We start from the raw sequence: 21,281 nt of genomic DNA on the forward strand, positions 1-21,281 counted from the left end.
CCTCATGCTGACCTGGTCTGGCTTATTTGGGATGGCTACGACATGGCGCAATTTTCAGTCCAGTCGGCCATGGACACCACTGACTCCGTGGGTCGAGCTATGACCAGATCAGTTGCTCTGTGTTGCCAGACATGGCTACGTAATGGCAGTTTCCCCTAGCATGTTTGAGAGCGACTAAGGGATCTGACTTTTGATAGGGTTCATGACTTTTAGGTTTTTAGTCCTCTTGGTGGACTTGTGTTTTGTATGCAGTATTGTCACTGCCTTTTTGATTTCTGTCTCTGGATCCAAGACATTATTTCCAAGACGGCTGTAAGGCTGTTCAGCCGTGTTTTTTCCTTCCTTTGGTACCCCTCGGCCAGCTGTTTATATGGCTCTTTTTGACCTCTCTTCATGAGCTTGTCTAAAGGGTTGTCCCTTGGTTTTTATAGGGATGTGACGTACCCTATGTGGGGTATTCGTTCACTATTGTGTAGCTGCTGTTCTTTGCCATGGAGCTACGGAGGCTCCCGTGGCGTTCTCTTTGTTATTCTCTGTCCCTCTTGGGATTTTTTCCTGTGGGTTATGATGTGGGCATTATCCTTTGCTCCATACTTCGTGCTGGTGTAGAAAGCCTCCTCTGTTGAGACCCATGGACTTGCGTGGCCCTCTCCTGAAGCTAATGTATTGCTGCCTACGGATGTTCTGTTGCACTCTCATGCATCTGTGGCTGCAGTCTGCTCCAGCGTATTGTTGGCGTTCTGCCATATCCGGCTCACCTCAGGGGGTTTCATGTCCTCCTGCTTTGCATTTGCCTCATCTTTACGCCTTCATTCTGCCCCTAGCACTGTTGGCCATCTTGGGTGTGGGTACGCGTCCCTGTGGGTGCTTTGTTTTGTTCTGCCCCAGATTGGTTCTTTCTGTGTTCTGAGTGGGCATAACATGCAGGTCCACACCGTGTGTGTGTGTGCTATCATGGGAGAGCCGTAGTGTTCCTTGAGCCACTGTCTTGGCTGTGTTCTCTTTCCGTAGTGTTGTCTGCTACCCTGGTGTTGTGAAAGGCTTGGGCACACCCTGTCTGGGGTTTGCCTATGGGCGGTAGAGTTTTTGCCAGGGCAGTTCTCTGTTGCGTTTGACCTTGCGTCACTTGTTTCCCTCTGCTGGTCCCCGGCCTTGGCTCAGGTTTTTCTGTTTGTTGCCGCACACAGCTCAGGTGTTTCTCCTCCTGGCCTCTGCTGCAATTTTCAACAGACTTCTGTGGATCACTGAAATAATATTGAGTGACAGAATATCGACTTGCAAAAATATCGTTGACAAAATATCGACAGACAGAATATCGAGTTTGTATCTACAAACAAGTAAGTACAAAAATATCGAACACAAAATATCTTTTACAAAAATATAGTTCATAAAAGTATCGACTTAATTAAAAACAGTGTTAAATTAAATTATTATTTAAATTTAATTACTAAAATATACTTAAAATACTTACATTAACTTACAATAATTAAATGAATAATGAAATTAATAAAAAACAACATTTTACAATCATATTTTTTAAAACATATATATAGTGACATAATATAATTAAATATTATCCAATATTATTACCGTACGATATGATAGCAGAAGTGTAAAAAATACTATTCCCACTCCAAAGAGTGCAAGCGTAGGGAAAGCGTTGGATAGCATAGGGGTTAAAATTACTATTCCCTCTCCAGTGGGTGCAACAGTAGGGAAAGCGTTGGATAGCGTAGGGGTAAAAATGTATATTCCCACTCCAGTGGGCGCAACAGTAGGGAAAGCGTTGGATAGCGTAAGGGTAAAAATTACTATTCCCACTCCAAAGAGTGCAACAGTAGGGAAAGTGTTGGATAGCGTAAGGGTAAAAATTACTATTCCCACTCCAAAGAGTGCAACAGTAGGGAAAGCGTTGGATAGCGTAAGGGTAAAAATTAGTATTCCCACTCCAAAGAGTGCAACAGTAGGGAAAGCGTTGGATAGCGTAGGGGTTAAAATTACTATTCCCACTCCAGTGAGTGCAACAGTAAGGAAAGGGTTGGATAGCGTAGGGGTTTAAATTACTATTCCCACTCCAGTGGGTGCAACAATAGGGAAAACGTTGGATAGCGTAATGGTTAAAATTACTATTCCCACTCCAGTGAGTGCAACAGTAGGGAAAGCGTTGGATAGGTAGGGGTTAAAATTACTATTCCCACTCCAGTAAGTGCAACAGTAGGGAAATCGTTGGATAGCGTACAGGTACAATTTACTATTCCCACTCCAGTGGGTGCAACAGTAGGGAAAGCGTTGGATAGCGTATGGGTAAAAATTACTATTCCCACTCCAGTGGGTGCAACAGTAGGGAAAGCGTTGGATAGCGTAAGGGTAAAAATTACTATTCCCACTCCAAAGAGTGCAACAGTAGGGAAAACGTTGGATAGTGTAGGGGTAAAAATTACTATTCCCACTCCAGTGGGTGCAACAGTAGGGAAAGAGTTGGATAGCATAAGGGTAAAAATTACTATTCCCATTCCAGTGGGTGCAACAGTAGGGAAAGCTTTGGATTGCGTAAGGGTTAAAATTACTATTCCCACTCCAGACAATACAACATTAGGGAAAATAAGTACTTGATATATTTTTTAAAATTTTGTACATGAATATCTAATAATAATTAATTAAAAATAAGAAAAAAATGTATATAATATAATAATTAATATATTAAAATTACTAATTAACAATAATTATTTCAATTGATCACCTATTAATACTAATAATTTTAAAAATAACTATTAATTATTTAATAATTAAAAATTATTTAACAATTATTTTAAATTAAATCAATTTAAATACATATACTTATTTAATTAATTATTAATAAATTACTTCACACCCTATTCCCCTATAAACCCACAACCCGCTACAGAAAATAAATTATTAAAATTAACATAATTAACAATTAATCAATTACATTTAATTAATTGGCAAATAAAATTTTTATGATTACCCATAAATACTTGATTAATAATTAATTGTAAATAAATACCAATAAATAATTTTACATAGTTAATTAATTATAATTTAATTACTTCCCACCCAATTCCCCTGTAAACTCACAACCCACTACAGAAAATAAATTAGTAAAATTTACATATTTACCAATTAATCAATTAATGAAAATTTATTATCAATTAAAATGTAATTAATTAACAAACATTAATGAATTAACAATTAATAACAATTTACTATCAATAAATACATTTACATATTTAATTAATTATAATTAAATTACTTCCCACCCTATTCCCCTATAAACCCACAACCCGCTACAGAAATAAATTACGCAATAATTATAAAAACAAAATTCATTAATAAAAATTAAATATAACATAAATACACACTTTTCACACATATTATAACATAAACGTACACTATGAAAAATTTTATATTATTAAAAAATCGATTTTTATAACTATCTATATTATATACTTCGATATTTTAACTTTCTATATTTTTAACAGTCGATATTGCATCACTTACCTTAAAAACGATATTTTGGTTATCTATATTCTGTCCTGTCGATATTTTGTCCAGTCTATATTTAAAACTCGATATTATGTCCAGTCGATATTTTGGAGTCGATATTATGTCTGTGCACCGTATTCTGTCTTCGGATGATCACTGGAATCATTCTGTCTATATATACTTTTTCACACATTCTATCTCTGAGTATTGCTGACTCCTTCTTCTTCTTTTATGTGGTATTCAGTATTCCCGCCTGTGTCACAGTGGCTCGGTCTTTCTTTCCCAATGGGTAGGTTGGGGTCGCCCTCTTTTGTGGATGGACTTGTATGTCCTGCTACATTTCACATCGCTGCCGTTGGTACCTCCTGGGCGACTTTCTATTCTTAAGGGGAAAATTCTGCTTACCTTGGTTGCCACTTTCTTGACTTTTTATATATTTCTATGTGCCGTGTATGCACACGAGAGGGCAAGCATGCGGGGTTGCCCTGCAGTGGTTTCTGGGGTTTGTCCCCTAGTTCCTCTCTGTTTTCCTCTCTCTCTCTCTCTCTCTCTCTCCCTCATGGGAAATAACTTTGGGTGTGTCCCACTTTGTTCATTCCACCTGTGAGTACGGTTGACTGGTTGGCTACCGGATGCTGCACCAGTCTTCTCTGTCGACTTGCGCCTGCTGTTGCTGTTACCCTTCATTGGGCTATGCATTGTGTGGTTTGAGTCTCATGGTACACAATGTCTGTTCCGTGTATTCTTGTAATTCAAATGTATGTATCTCCATGTGGTCAAAGTTTGTATGTCTCAGCATGATGCCTTCTGCCCCTGACATTTCATTTGTCGGCACCTGATGTTGTGCTGCCCAAATTGTGTGTTCTGAATCTGTCATAACGTTTAAGTCCCTTCGCTGAGACTCTTATGGGTCCTCGGATCCTATACTCAGTTTCCCTCTTTTTGTAGAAGTTTATGGCATTCTGCCATTGTGCACTGACCTTCTGGTTCTGTGCTTTCGTTCCATCACTGTCTGACAGAGGTCTCGTACAGTCCTCTGACAGATTGTGGTACCTTGCGTCCCATGCTCGTGCTCAGCCCTTGACTTCATGGTCTGGTGTCAGCTATGCTGACATTGCTGAGCTTTTTGGGTCTGGTGTCAGCCACGCTGGCATTGCTGTCCCCACCTAGTTTCAGTCAATGTTTTTGACCGACTACTTGCATTGGGAACTTTGTGGGTCAGTCGCAGACCATCCTCCAATGGGGTTTAGCTTTGGTATCTATTCTAACTTAAGGAAACTGCGGCTAGGTGTTTCTATCAGATGAACGAGTTACTTACCTTGGGTAACAATGTATCTGTAGAGAAACAGCCTAGCCACAGATTCCTTAACGTCCGCTCATGCTCCCTGTTCTGTGAGAACCTTTCCAGATGGGGTACTACTCACTTGCCTCCTTACAGGTGGCCTTGGTGTACCTGAGGGGTGCTCTAGTTCACAAACCTCCGGGACAGGGTGTGTCATTGTGTTTTGGTACATTGTCTCTCCACCCATTCTCATTCTTGGGGGGCTGGGTTATGTGCCTCTCAATGCTCTTCCACCAGGGTTCTTCCGGCGTGGAGATTCTAATGTCTTTTATCCTCCCTCCGCCCTTGTCTGTTTCTCCCCATTATTTTGGGGTCTCCTTTCCTCTGCTGCAATCGATTGGGTTGAGGTTTTATTTGACTATGCTACAGTTCATAGGTCATTGTGGGGGTGTGAAGAACATTCTATATTGTTGCTCACTTCTGGTCACTTGCCATGAGTCCTGTTGTTCTAGTCCTGTTGTCCTTTACAGTTACATCCTATGGTTACAGACTGTCTTTCATACAGCTCTATCCTGTGGTTGCAAACTGCCCTTCATTTGTCATGCCATTAATTTTCACTGCCACTGCCTCTTGGGGGGGAGGAGGGCACAGCTCTTCGCTTTGGTGGGACTTTTTCTGGGGCATGTGAATCATTGTTGTTTCAAAGGTGTTTGCTCTTTTTCGGCACACTGTTCCTAAACTCTCACAGTTTTTGTAGTGTCTCAGCGTTGTGGTGCAGAAAAGTTTCATAGTAGAAAACTGACGTCAGCACGCGGGGGGGGGGGGACTTATGTGGCTCCATTGATGTCACTTCCCTGGATGACGTCAGGACGGAGCCGGGTGACACTTCCCCCGGCATGCAGAGGTACTGCTGGGGAAAAATGTTTTCTGGATCCAGTCTGATGCCTGGAGATATTCTAAGTTAAAGAATCTGCGGCTATACTGTGTCTCTACTAGATACATTGTTCACCAAGTAGCATCCTGAAGAATAATGTTGTCTGACACTAAAGGCTAGATTTATCATTGAATCGTGTTGGCCTTGCATCATGCATAGTATCACAAAGGCAACACAATCCTTAAGTTAGATGTACCAAGCAATGCAAAGCCTCCTGGCGTTAACCATGTGTTGCGTGGTAGATCTAGAATAAGGCAATGCAGCGTAAGGCACTGCCTTTTGTTACTCTGCCCTGAGAAGGTGTTTCATGGGTGGAGCGCAGGTGTTCCCACGCATCCAACCATGGTTTTTGGTACATTCCTAAATTTACTAAGATTGATCAACCTGGGAATTTTTCAAAGAGCCCAGGGTTCCTGTTAGAGGTGCTACAAGGAGAATTGTATTTATTTCTCCTCAATTGTTCTTCTTTTTAAGTGTGCTACATGCTGCAACATACTTAAAAAAAGTGAATAACCACACAAACGAAATGATCCTTGAAGTTATATGTGTAAGTAAAGGGTAATTCCCTCACAATGTACATTATGAAAGGCAATGTAGAGGTAAGTTAGGATTTGAAATACAATTTTACACTGATTTTAAATAATTGAAACCTGGTTGTGAAAGCTAATATATTAAAATTCCTTGGAATGATTTTGTGTCTTCTTCTTACCCTTTCAGGGCAAAGTTTGCGGTCTCTGCGGAAACTACGATGATGACAGAAACAATGACTTCAGAACCAGGAGCCAAGTCACTGTGGGAACTGCACTGGAATTCGGGAATAGTTGGAAGAGTTCACCCATGTGCCCAAATGCAAACATTTCCCCAGATGCATGCATTATCAACCCTAAGCGGAAGACTGCAGCCCTGAAGGACTGTAAAATCATTATCAGTGATGTGTTTGCTGCCTGTCACTCTCAGGTACATCTCAGATAGAAGATGTGGATATAGCTATTAACACGGTACAAGTCAGGCAGCAGACATTAAGAAGCACTTTGTCAAGATGCATCGGTATCATTTTACCCAATCCATTTAAATACAAAGAGCTACTTTGATATGCAGTGTGGGAAAGTGGATTGTTAGTAGTGATAAGTAGGGACCTACCACTAGTAATAAGGCCTCAGTCGAATAAAAGGTCCAGTCAAGGTCTCTCAATTACTCTCTTGCTCAACCCTTGGTAGCTGGCAACCAGCAGGCAGGCTTAACTTGGGAGACAGGTGTGTAAAGCATTTAAAACATCAATACATTAAATAAGTAAGATACAACACCCAATAAAAATCCAACACTAATTCATAAAAATAGATTCTATTTCTACGAACAAAAAGACACCAAAACAACCAACATTAATTGTAGGGAACCTGGAATATGAATTTTTAAAGACTAAAAGTAAATTGGCACTTAAAAGCAGACAATGCTCAAAGGGGTAAAATAAAGTAGGTTGTGCTTGACAAGGAAAAAGTTTGGAGGTCAGGCCACCCATGATGTAACACATTTACGCTTACTTCCAAAAGTATTTATTGATGATGCAGGAAAGTGGTCCGCAGCATCAGTCAAGTGTTCAGATGCTCTAGTTTGCCTCTGGGGTCTGGGACCACAACTCCCACTGTGCACCCGATCAACTTAATGAGCTTTTTAAAAGCATTGATCGAAACTTCTCCAAGCTTCTGGAACTTCTTCTTGAAAATGTTCTTGTGGGTTCAAAGTGTCAACAACACAAATCCAGGGGTCTAGAATCTCTAAAATGGTCCTTGGGATGTTGAGACAACAATTCCCACTATATTCCTGACCAAATTTCTTAAAAGTTCACTAGACACAGTCGAGGATGGAGACTTTTTAATGGAGAAGATGCAGGTCGGCTCTGCTACCTGTAGCTTCCACGGAGTGTACTCCTTAATTCTGCTTGAAGCAAGGCAAATTCCTTAGGGCTGTAGACCAACAATGTGCAGCAGGGGCAGTCTTTTAGCATGCAGACCTTTGGGGTGCATTTAAGGTTTCCAGCATTGTAGTCTTTCGTCTCCTTGCGGCTGCAGGCAGCAGATCTGAGTTGCTTGGCAGCTCTTCCATATTTACGTAGTGTTTCTGAGCTTTAGAAGGGGGCATCCCTGACTAATGTGAAGCAGGGTGCCAACCAATTGTATGACTACTTTCTCCAAAGTGTGACATATTCTTACCCCGGAAAGCACTATTCTCCCAAGATAGAGAAAACCTCTCCTTGGAGGCTAGATCAGCTAAGCCAATCGACTGGTGTTACTAGTATTCCCTAACACTCATCTTCCAGCCTTCATCCTAATCTAATTACAGGGGCTCCTGTGTGGCAGGGGTTACAGGATGTGGGGGTGACCCTCTGCTGGCCTAGAGTGTCACTCTCCTTTTGAAGACTGGTTTGGCCACTTCACACCCTTCCTGCCTGTAGCTTCTGCAGCGGAAGTTCCCCTCTTACAGGAAATCCATTGTCTCTCTAGCAGGCTACTTCACCTCATAAGACAGCTTGCCCAGCCTAGTTGAGGCTAGCCAATCATGAAAGGGCAGCTGGAAGACTGGGATTTGGCTTAGAGAAAAGAATGTTTAATAACGTATTTTCTGTGATAGTTATCATAAATGAACAAGTAATTGGATTTCTCATAACTAACATCTTGATAGTTTGATTAATATTTTAGCTAATTCCTTTCAATATTTGTACTTAAATAAAACATTGCAATGTTAGCCTATGCAGCAAGTTATCTACAATGGTGAAAAATGAATTTGGCAGCTTTTCCCTCACCAGAGAATATAAAACATCTTTTATGACGTCCCAACTTATACTTGCATGGCACCCAACCCCTGGGGTACCTAGGTGAGAACTTAGGGGTGACATATATACAAATGAGGTAGATCACTACTTTGGAAGTACATTCCAACATTGAATTTCAATATTATTTAATTTTAAAGGAGTCTGCAAAGCAGGGCTGCCTTTAAAATGACAGCAGGCAACACAGCAGTACACACTCGAGTGCAGGAGAATCACTGGGCCTCTAGACCTCCTTGCCCTATTATTTACTAGGACATATAGGTAGTTTAAATCCTTCTTGCCTTATCATATGCTAGGGACTACATGGGTCTGTCAGTGCCAATTTTAAATATTACTAATCGCCATACACTTTTAATCAGGGCACAGGTCATGGGTCTGATTTACAGATGCCAGGGCACTGCCAAAAAGCACCTTGTATTCAAAATGGGGGCAAAAAGTGGGAGGACACTGCAAAAAGGTCCTGATTTCTCACAAGCAATATTAGAACATTGGAATGGTGGGAGCTCCATTGAAGACAATGGAGGGTTACAGGCTTCTAGTGGCTGGTAAAAGCCCAGAGCTACAACATGCCAATGTTTGTGGTTCACAGCTATTGCTGTGAATAAAGGCCTCATGGAGCGCGAGGGGGTTAAATCACCTGTGACTCGCTGCCCTCTAATGGCATAATGTTCTAATAGCCTTATAGCCCACCTTTGGCTTGGGCTTTAATTCTGGAGTGGGCCTTTAATGGCCGGCATAGATCGCTACGGCAGGCTATAACACTATATTTGAAAATGTGTTTGTTTGGAGCTCCATTGAAGACAATGACGTGGTTTGTGGCTTATAATGCCTGGTATACATTCTAATGTCTGTCTCTCAGTTGCTCCCTTTTTAATTTAGAGAATTCTACCCTCACTAGGTGGAATGTTCTAATAGCCTTATACCCCTGTTGCCTATACCAATTGTTAAAGGCCTTTTTTTCCCTTGCCTGCGGCTCAGCCTATAACCTGGGTTCAGGACCTTTAAAAACTGGTATAGTCCTCAGCAGCAGGCTATAAGACTATATTCAAAAAGGGTTAGAGTTCTCACATGTGGTGCTTTTCATGACAATGAAAAAAATTATCCTTTTCTCACAAAGATATTCTCTTTTTTCATACCCTGCAAATGTATGGCACTCATTGTGGAGATCATCGTTCCCTTTGCTTTCCAGCCTTCAGTGTCTGTATAATGATCATTTCTCTATGGGTCTAATGATTTGAAGGCAAATGTACTCTTAGAACAGACAATGTATTCCATTTACCTTTAATTAACTTTGTTAGCTCATAAATATTGACCAATGAATGTTCATGGCTTAAGTCTTGAGAAATACTCAAGTCAGGAAACATGGGCCTATTTCCTAAGGTTAGCCTTGGCTGAAGATGCTGTCAAACTAAACCCATGCAAAAAACTGTGTTGATGCTATCTTAAGACAGAGGAACAGTTTGATAATCAGATCCATTATTACTAAGACTTCCTAAAGCAAGGGCAATCTCTTTGCAAATCAGGCCCATCTTTATTGAATTTAATAAAATATTAAGCCATAAACAATCTTCCACAAAATCAGGATAGCCGATTCTTAAGGTTTTTAGGCCTTGGGCAAACTCTGTCACCTGTCCAAGGTCAGGTACCAAGTTACTATGTGGGAAATGTTTCTCTTCAGAAAAATGCCATACCTTTTGTATTTCATCAATGTCTGCGTATTTAAAGAGACACATTTTGGATCTTTGCCCAGTAACAGCAACTTTGAAAGCTCATGTTAGAGTTATTTCAGCCAATCTTGCTTTCTACAAGGCCCAAAAGATACCCCTCTTAAGTATAAATTGCCACTTGAGGGCAATTATTCCTAGCCTATTTAGTTATCCTGAAGGAAACTGAAGAGTTTTTGAGAAGTGCTTTAAAGTCGCTTTTGACTGTTGACAGTGAACTTCCTACTCTGTAAAGTATATGTGCTACTTCCGATTGGCACTACCACGTGAGTGTGGTGTGTGAAAACTGACACCTACAACAGGCAATGACAATTTTGAAATATTGTACTACTGTTAGTAATAATGATAGCAGCCCTCTCCCTTAGACCTACATTTAAATATATATAGTGGTTTCTCCCCAAACATGAAGTAATTTCACTAATGTATGTGAAAAAGAAATTAGTGTTGTCATCCAACAAATGCTTTGCACTTTTTTTTTATCGTCAGTTTTTGTGAATGTTTTTTGGTTTGTGTTAAAGAGCTAAGAAGGTGCCAGGAAGCCATTTCACAAAAACAACAGTTGATGGACAGAATGCAGAACAATGTCATACATTCACCCCAGTACAGAGATCTGGGCCTAAATCCATTGTTTTTTTGCTCACCATGCCATTCCAGTTTGAACCCAGCCATATGCAAATCAGTCTTTACCCTGTGCCTCATGGGAACAGTCCAGCCTGAACTGCCAAGCCAGATCCTCCCTGGACTGGAAACAGGCATCCTAGGACCGGTTTCAGGGTTTCACCACTCTTCAGCCAGGATAGTTTGATTCCCGTGACATGGAGAGCACGAGACTCGCATCTGAGCATACACGTCCCACTCGGGGTGACAAATGCAAAAACAACAGTTGATGGGCAGAATGCAGAACAATGTCATACATTCACCCCAGTACAGAGATCTCGGCCTAAATCCATCGTTTATTTAGCTCACCATGCCATTCCAGTTTGAACCCAGCCATATGCAATTCAGTCTTGACCCTGTGCTTCATGGGAACAGTCCAGCCCGAACTGCCAAGCTAGGTCCTCCCTGGACTAGAAACAAGCATCCTAGGACCGGTTTCGGAGTTTCACCCCTTTTCAGCCAGGATAGCTTGATTCTAGTGGCATGAAGAGCACAGGACTCACGTCTGAGCATACCTGTCCCACTCAGGGTGGCAAATGCAAAAACAACAGTTGATGGACAAAATGCAGAACAATGTCATGCATTCGACCCAGTACAGAGATCTGGGCATACATCTATAGTTTTTTTGCTCACCATGCCATTCCAGTTTGAACCCAGCCATGTGCAAATCAGTCTTGACCCTGTACCTCATGGGAATAGTCCAGCCCGAACTGCCAAGCCAGGTCCTCCCTGGACTGGAAACAAGCATCCTAGGGCCAGTTTTGGAGTTTCAGCCCTCTTCAGCCAGGATAGCTTGATTCCAGTGGCATGGAGAGCACGGGACACACATCTGAGGATACCCGTCCCACTCGGGGTGACAAGTGCAAAAACAACAGTTGAGGGACAGAATGCAGAACAAACTGATACATTCACCCCAGTACCGAGATCTGGGCCTAAATCCATTGTTGTTTTGCTCACCATGCCATTCCAGTTTGAACCCAGCCATATGCAAATCAGTCTTGACCCTGTGCCTCATGGGAACAGTCCAGCCCGAATTGCCAAGCCAGGTCCTCCCTGGACTGGAAACAAGGATCCTAGGAACGATTTAGGGGTTTCACCACTCTTCAGCCAGGACAACTTGATTCCACTCGCATGGAGAGCACGAGACTCACGTCTGAGCATACTGTCCCACTCGGGGTGATATAAATGCAAAAACAAGAGTTGATGGACAGAATGCAGAACAATGGAATACATTCTCCCCAGTACAGAGATCTGGGCATAAATCCATCGTTTTTTTGCTAACCAAGCCATATCAGTTTGAACGCAGCCATATGCAAATCAGTCTTGACCCTGTGCCTCATGGGAACAGTCCAGCCCGAACTGCCAAGCCAGGTCCTCCCTAAACTGGAAACACGCATCCTAGGACCTCGGGGTGACAAATGCAAAAACAACAGTTGATGGACAGAATGCAGAACAATGTCGTACATTCACCCAAGTACAGAGATCTGAGCATTAATCCATCGTTTTTTTGCTCACCATGCCATTCCAGTTTCAACCCAGCCACGTGCAAATCAGTCTTGACCCTGTGCCTCACGGGAACAGTCCAGCCCAAACTGGCAAGCCAGGTCCTCCCTGGACTGGAAACAAGCATCCTATGACCGGTTTTAGGGTTTCACCCCTCTTCAGCCAGAATAGCTTGATTCCAGTGGCATGGAGAGCACAGGACTCACGTCTGAGCATACCCGTCCCACTCGGGGTGACAAATGCAAAAACAACAGTTGATGGACAGAATGCAGAACAATGTCGTACATTCACCCAAGTACAGAGATCTGAGCATTAATCCATCGTTTTTTTGCTCACCATGCCATTCCAGTTTCAACCCAGCCACGTGCAAATCAGTCTTGACCCTGTGCCTCACGGGAACAGTCCAGCCCAAACTGGCAAGCCAGGTCCTCCCTGGACTGGAAACAAGCATCCTATGACCGGTTTTAGGGTTTCACCCCTCTTCAGCCAGGATAGCTTGATTCCAGTGGCATGGAGCGCACGGGACACACGTCTGAGCACACCCGTCCTACTCGGGGTGACACAAATGCAAAAACAACAGTTGATGGACAGAATGCGGAACAATGTCATACATTCACCCCAGTACAGAGATCTGGGCGTAAGTCCATCGTTTTTTTGCTCACCATGCTACTCCACTTTGAATCCAGCCATATGCAAATGACCCTGTGTTTCATGGGACTGTCCAGCCCGAACTGCCAAGCCAGGTCCTCCCTGGACTAGAAACAAGCATCCTAGGACCGTTTTCGGGGTTTCACCCAACTTCAGCCAGGATTGCTTGATTCCAGTGGCATGGAGAGCACAGGACAAACCCCATTTTTACAGTCAAAACTGACCCTTTTTTTGCAAAGTGCCTAAAAAACACATTTTCCTCACATTGCTGTCATGGAATGATCTGGAATCTGCGTGGATCCTCAAAATTCCACCCACCCCGCCTTCCCCACTGTCTTCTGAGAAAATGGTACCTCAACTTGTGGTGGTAGGCCCTTTGTCCATAGCAGGATACGGCCCAAAACGCAACATGGACACACCACATTTTTACAGTGAAAACTGGGATTTTTTTTTTTTTAGTGCCTAGGTGTAGATTTTGAACCCCAGCTCTGGCAGCACCTAGGGAAATCTAGCACACTTAAATATTTTTGAAAACTAGATACCAATGGGAAACCAGGATGGGTTGACTTGTCTGGCTCTCACCAGGTCTGTTACCCAGAATCCCTTGCAAACCTCAAACAGATTCTGTGATAGAAATTTCTGGAATCTGACACAGTAATCACACCAGCTGATGGTTGATGTAGGGGTTGCAGTGGCGTTTGGCTAGTAAAGTGTGTAATGACCAGCAGCAAGTCACTATTCACACACCGCCAGCCAAGCGCCAGCCCACGCACACCACCAGACAAGCCGCAAGCTCAAGCACACTGCCAGCCATGCGCCGCCCACGCACACCTCGAGCCAAGCACCAGCCCACAAACCCCACCAGCCAAGCGCCAGTCCACGCACACCACCAGCCAAGCACCGTTCCACGCAGACCGCCAGCTAAACGCTAGTCCACGCACACTGCCAGCCAAGTGCCAGTCCATGCACACCACCAGCCAAGCACCAGTCCACGCACACTGTCAAATGTTTTTTTGACAAGAAAGAAAACACAAACCAATCGGAACTAGATACCAAACTATAACTACAAACACAACAGTGGTAACTAAAGAACATCCTTCTAATGCCAAACGTGAAACTGAACAAAAAATAAAAAAGACATACAGACACGGCAGTACACTATTAGACTGACGGTTGCTTCCAAAATATCATTTGAGTGTGATACAATCTGAAACATTTAGGCACATATAGCCCAGGATTAGAAGGACAATCAGCACAGTACATATGACTTTCCTTCTGCATAACTCTTCGCAATCAGACTCTACATCTCGTACAGGAATTGTTTTTTTGGGTGTGGGAGGAGTTAAAGCAGGAAAGTGACAATCTTTTAATCTAGCCACATCCTCCACCACTCCAACTCTAGAAACACGTACCTGTTCCACTACAACAAGGCTGCCTATCACGGACTCCTGAAACTGAACAAAAGTCATCTTTGACGCTGGAGAACATGCCTTGAACACAACAAAACAAAAGCATTAAAAGTTGATAAATTGAAAAGATGGATGGCCAACTTCTTATACCAAATGTAAGCCTGATAAATAGCAGTGTAAGGTTCCAACCTCTGATGTACACTATCAACACCACCCATGTGCCTATTGTAGTCTACAATGCACAAAGGTTTGTGCACTTCAGCAATCTGACCCCAAACAGCCACAGGTGAAGTACTTTTATAACGGATGGTAGTCAACATTTAGACAATGCAAACAAGAAAAACAGATGCAATAACATGAGGGAGCAAACAATAAGTAACAAGCAAAACAAGTAATTAAAAAATACAAAATTTTGTTTATTATTAAGTATATATACTCAGATTAAAAACATAAAATTCCTGACATATAAAATTAATAGGACTTTCGACCTATTGTAAAGTCTCAACACAAAACAGCATTCCAAATAACATCATAAATTCTTAATTCCTAAGACAATGGTGGACAATGTTAATCTTCTTCTCGACGCGCGTTTCGGCGTTATCACAGGAACGCCTTCTTCAGGAGTCACATGTACAATCTGAAAGGTTTGTGCCCTTCAGCAATCTGACCCCAAACAGCCACAGGTGAAGTACTTTTATAACGGATGGTAGTCAACATTTAGACAATGCAAACAAGAAAAACAGATGCAATAACATGAGGGAGCAAACGATAAGTAACAAGCAAAACAAGTAATTAAAAAATACAAAATTTTGTTTATTATTAAGTATATATACTCAGATTAAAAACATAAAATTCCTGACATATAAAATTAATAGGACTTTCGACCTATTGTAAAGTCTCAACACAATACAGCATTCCAAATAACATCATAAATTCTTAATTCCTAAGACAATGGTGGACAATGTTAATCTTCTTCTCGACGCGCGTTTCGGCGTTATCACAGGAACGCCTTCTTCAGGAGTCACATGTACAATCTGAAAGACATGTACAGCAATTCAGATTCTCTTTTTGGATAACTTATATTTACATCGGCACCTCTATACACAAAAACATGCAAACAGCTTTACATATCGTCAACTCCCTACTCATGTAGCCAAATATAAGGCTGCATAGGGTACAAACTTTAAGATATTATATTTGAGCAGTAGTGTAGCATATATTAATAGGACAACGTCTTATGAAAATTTAGAGCCTTTCATTAATTTTCTCTAGGAAATCCATAGCCAAAGTGTATTGGATGCTAGAGTAATCAATACACAATGGCTAGAAGTACATATATGCAGGTGTATTCTAAACATTCCCCTGATGATAGTGTTCTTGATACACAATTGATACATTATCTACATTAAGCCCGAACTCACTGAATATATATGGGCTTGTATCTTGTATCCTGTCACTCAATATAGTTGAAGGGATATGGTAAATGTTACCTAAATGTATGCTAGTCAATCGGCATATATACTCTATGCAATGAAAATGGTTGCAGCCAGCAAGTATTTCTTTATTTTGGACTACATAGTATTGGTAAAAGGACTTAATAAATTCATTCAAGAACTTGCTAGGTCGGGTTCCTAGATTATTTTAACACAGGTACCACGTTTCTTACCTAAAACAGCAGATATCTATATTTGCCGAGGCCGGGGCAGCAGCAGTAGTTCTAACTTTATTTTCTTAGTAAAATTCTGTTTAAAACTGCAAAGGTAAAGATACGAATAACTAGCGTTTGTTTTCATAATATTGCTATTTAAGTACCTAGTTCAGAAAACGGATCTTATTCACGAAAAGCCTCTATTTTTAAAAAAACATTTTTATATTCGAACTAAAGGTGAAAATTGTTAATGTTCACGCTGACTTACATTGATTATGGAAAGGGGCGACCACTCGGTCCCCCCGAACGTATGGCAGAGTACCTCGAGCCCCCCGGGAAGCCATTTTGGGCGGGAGGCGCGTCTCGGCTGGTATGCCCGAAGCGGCGTAGCCGGGGCGCGCTTTTTCCCGCCCTAGAGTGGGCTGGCCTAGACACTGACGCGGCTGGCCACGCCCTCGGGGCAGGCAGGGGCGGGTTTACGCCCGCCCTGAAGACGGATAAAAAGGGACGCAAGACCCGAAGGCATCCTCTTGTTCCTGTGCTCTGAAGCTGCACCTCCTCGCTGTACGTGAGCTCGAGACGGAACGAAGAGCCAATTTTGAGCGTTTTAATCGTTCTTGTTTGTTTTACAGTTACTCCGTTGGAGAATGCCGAAGAAGGCGGGAAAACGCATGACTACTGAACAGATGCTGCGTGTTCTCATGAAGGAGATGTCCGAACTAAAGAAGCGGGTGGATAAGAACGAGGAAGGGAGACCAAAACGTCCTTTGGCGGGAGCAGCCCCGGGAGGGAAAAACAAGAGGCCCAGGAGGGGAGCAGTGGGAGAAGACATCCCGGGTCCCAGTGCCCCGCTCGAGGCACCAACTCCCGTGCCGGAGGAGGGGAATCCGATTCCCGTTGTGGTCACCCCCGTGTCCGAGGACGATATGCCGCCCGAGCTGGCAGCACAATTGGCAGCGTGGTTGGGTAAAGGTAACGAGGGCGCCACGGCTGTCGAAGCGCAGGCGCTGATGAAGCAACTGCGTGAGAAACGGGAGGCAGCCAAGGTGTCCGTGCCGGCTGCAGTAGTGGACAAGACACCAGGGACGAGTACGACCGCAGAGGCAGCGTCCGGTGCAGGTAAGCGGCCATTGCCGATTGCGAGGGATGAGTCAGCACCCTCTCGTAGAGAAAGATTGGGTCAACATGTTCCTTTGGCGATTAAGGAAAAAATTTGGGCAGGGGAATATGTGAACATCTTCTCGTTGCTTGTTGATCATTATGAGGTGGAGCATGTTAAGGGTCAGAAGGATCTCATGCACCCGAGTGTTTGGCGCGCGAAAATGGCCGCCTTTAAAGTGAACGAGAATATTGGCAATTGGGGCAAGGCATGGGGAATTTTTACGTCGATCTTAGGGGAACGTAGGCCTGAGTTGCTTTCCGAGTTGCCAACCTATCAAGCGCGAATCATGGGGTACTCGACATCGCACCAGGGTAACCATTGGTTCTGCTACGATAATCTGTTTAGAAAGGCGAAGGAGCATAACAAAAGCTTAACCTGGGATTGTTACGATTCTTTGACATGGGATAAAATGAAGGAGACGGGTATGTTGAAAATGCCATTGGTAGGAAGTAATGTTGGCGAATCCTCCCGCCATTATGGGGGGACGCCCTTTCGTTCAGGTACGGGTACCGAAGATTACTCGAGACCTGCCGGCAATACAGGAAAAAGGGGGTTCTGCTTTAATTTCAACAGAGGTAAATGTACTAGGCCACAGGGATCGTGTAAATTTAAACATGAATGTAGTGGATGCGGGTCGTCCCATCCTGAGTCCACGTGCAGAGCCAAAACGGGTGATAATGGGGGGAGAGGAGGCGCCAAACAGGTCTAATATAGTCCGAGGGGCGCCTTTACCTACCCCGATTGATACCTTGGCGATGATTCCCTGGCTCAGTGAATACCCGGATCGTACTTCTGCTGGGGTGCTGCGGAACGGTTTTTCGTATGGTTTCGGCATCCCGGTAGGGGACTTTCAGGGTGTGGAAAAATGTAAAAATCAACTTTCCGTCCTGCGGCATACGACCGTAGTACAGGATAAGATCCGGAAAGAGGTAACTCGAGGTCAGGTCGCCGGCCCGTTTAGCGTACCCCCGGTCCAGAATTTTGTTTGTTCCCCTTTAGGGGTGGTCCCCAAGAAGGATCCAGGCGAGTTTCGACTGATTCATAATTTATCAGCTCCACGTGGTCTTTCTGTAAACGATGCAATAGATCCAGAAGTGTGTTCGGTGCGGTACGCATCCTTCGATGAGGCCGTAGCCATTTTGAATCGCCTGGGGCCCGGGGCGCTGATGGCGAAATCAGATATCGAATCAGCGTTCCGACTGCTCCCGGTACACCCAGACGACCAGCGTCTCCTGGAATTCATGTTTCAGGGTTGTTATTACATGGATAGGTGTATGCCGATGGGGTGCTCTATATCTTGTGCTTATTTCGAGAAATTTAGTAGTTTTCTACAATGGGTCTTCACAAAGAAGACGGGTTTCCAACATGTAATGCATTACCTTGATGATTTTTTGTTCCTTGGGGCAGCCGGGGATCTCGAATGTGGCCAGGCCTTGGCCGAATTTTGTGGGTTAATGAAACAGTTTGGTGTGCCATTGGCACCAGGTAAGACGGTGGGTCCTGCGACTTGCCTTGAGTTTCTGGGGATCGAGTTAGATTCCAGTGAGGGTTGTTTTCGTTTGCCAGCTGACAAAGTGGGGAAGTTCAGGGCAACCCTGCAAGTATGTATAAATGCATCTAAAGTTACGCTGCATCAACTACAGCAGTTGGTGGGACAGTTGAATTTTGCCCTGAGGGTTATACCAATGGCCCGCCCCTTTTCCCGGTCAATTTCCCAAGCTATGGTCGGCCTAAAGGAGGGCCATCATCGCACGAGACTATCGGCTGAGGTCCGCCAGGACATGCGTATTTGGTTAGCATTTCTGGCGGATTTTAATGGTCGAGTGGTCTGGAACAAACCAGCCGTGTCCTCTGACGAGCTGGGGCTATGGACAGATTCAGCAGGAAGCATAGGTTTTGGTGCCATCTTTGGCACAAAATGGTCGGCACAGAGGTGGCCGACATGGTGGCATGACAGTGGTCTGACAACTAATATTGCTTTCCTGGAACTTTTTCCCATATTGGTGGCCCTGAGAACCTGGCTCGAAGGGTTCAAAGATCACTCTGTCATATTTTGGTCTGACAATATGACCGTGGTTGAGTGCATCAATAGTCAGGCAGCACGTTGTAAACTGATTTTAAGACTGCTCAAAGAAATTGTTTTACTGTGTATGCAACTGAATGTGCTATTCAGAGCAAAACATGTCCCAGGGGTAATGAATCAGGCGGCTGATGCACTGTCTCGTTTTCAAATGCAGGCTTTCTCGGGTTTCCTTCCCTCAGCGGACCCAGAGCCGGCACCCTTTCCCGAAGCTCTCTGGTCTCTCGGTGCCCCGAACTTCGTCACCTCGTGGGAGAGAGTCTAGCACCAAGGACGAGGAAGGCATACGAAGGGGCGTTTCGGTCCTATTTAGCCTTTTTGGGGACTGATAGAGAGCGGCTTTGGGGTCACGAGGAATGGGTGGTGAATTTTCTGATGTCCTTACGTAGGGCTGGGAAATCGGTGGCTACGGCCCAGAGGCATCGTGCTGCCATTTCCTTTGTTGCCAGAGCACACGCTATCCAGGACCCGACAGCGTCTTTCGTTGTACAGAAAGCGCTGCGTGGGTGGCAACGCCTTGAGGGTCGCAGAGTAGATGAAAGGCGCCCGATAGGTTTGGATAGATTGTCCCAGTTGTTGGCCACACTCCCGGCCACATGTTCATCTCAGTTTGAGGCGGTGCTGTTCCGAGCTGCTTTTACGCTAGCATTTCACGGGGCGATGCGGGTAAGCGAACTAGTTGCAAGGAACAAACTGGATGTGGCAGGGGGTTTGTGCCAGGAACACGTTCAGATCAGGGGAGAAACAATGACTGTCTCCTTTGTAAGGTCCAAGACTGATCAAGATGGGATGGGTGACTGCGTGATCATACGCAGGATTCCCGGGTCCTCCATGTGTCCGGTAAAGTGTTTAGAAGATTACCTAGCACGAAGGGTGGCATCATGGGGGGGGACTTTGTTAAGACACGCAGACGCCACCCCACTGACGAAATTTCAGTTTCAGCGGGTGCTTGTGATGTCAATTGCCGCTGCGGGCTTGAACCCGGGCGAATTTGGGACCCATTCCTTTCGGATAGGGGCTGCTACGGAAGCTACAGCCAGGGGTCTTAATGTTGAACAAGTGAAACGAGTGGGGCGTTGGTCCTCCAATTGTTATAAGAGATACGTGCGGTTGCACATGTTGTGAAGCTGTAATAATGTACTCACGCTTCTTGTTTTTGTTTGGTTTTCAGTTACGCAAGCCTACGAGGCGGGCGGACTATGCAGTCGACCCAACACCGGGCCAGCGGTCAGACATCACCGGCTGTGAAAAAGGAGGTGTGGGTCGTGGGCCACTCATACGTGAGGCGTGCCGCGGACGTATTCAAAGCAGGTGATATGATTCACGTAGCTGGGGAATACGGGTACAGGGTGTCCTTCCACGGAAGAGGCGGCCTCTGTATTGACCAGTTTCAGTCATTTTTCGAGGGTCTGTTAGGGCGGACGAGGTCACCGCCGGCTATAGTTATAGTGCATTTAGGGGGCAATGATTTGGTCACCACCGGTAGACGACTTCTCCTGGAGGCAATGCTTTCCACTGTAAGTTGGTTGGCGAGGAGAGTTCCGGGGTGCACAATTGCGTGGTCCCATATGATCCCACGAAAGGTGTGGCGGGGGGCTCTTTCTATTTCTGCTTTGAATCATTCTGTTAGAAAACTTAATAACAAAGTGAGTAGGTTGTTCCGTTCCAGGACATTGCATGCTATTTCGCACGGCTGTATTAATGATGACAGTATGTATTTGGGGGATGGTGTGCATTTGTCTCGGGTGGGGAATGAGTTACTCATAGGAGACTTCTTAGCATGGTTAAAAACGTTACAACATGACCTTTAGGTAGGAGCTTTGTGGGGGGGTCCGGATAGCCGGTCAACTATCCGGCCTGTGGCGGTAAGGTCATGATCGGTGAGCACTAATTGGAAGATCCCTAT

At 44.1% G+C, this 21,281-nt stretch overlaps 1 protein-coding gene across 1 annotated transcript in view; it reads left to right on the forward strand.

Moving 5' to 3' along the window:
* LOC147733202 (mucin-2-like) overlaps positions 1 to 21,281 on the forward strand; it is a 1,332,790-nt gene that overhangs the window by 952,375 nt on the left and 359,134 nt on the right. The window contains exon 23 of the mRNA XM_086957736.1: positions 6,438 to 6,677. Coding sequence (XP_086813862.1) covers positions 6,438 to 6,677 — 240 coding nt within the window. The remainder of the gene's footprint in view (positions 1 to 6,437; positions 6,678 to 21,281) is intronic.

The sequence above is a fragment of the Lissotriton vulgaris genome, chromosome 2_1 (genome assembly GCF_964263255.1).
Source record: "Lissotriton vulgaris chromosome 2_1, aLisVul1.2, whole genome shotgun sequence".
Lineage (NCBI taxonomy): Eukaryota > Metazoa > Chordata > Amphibia > Caudata > Salamandridae > Lissotriton > Lissotriton vulgaris.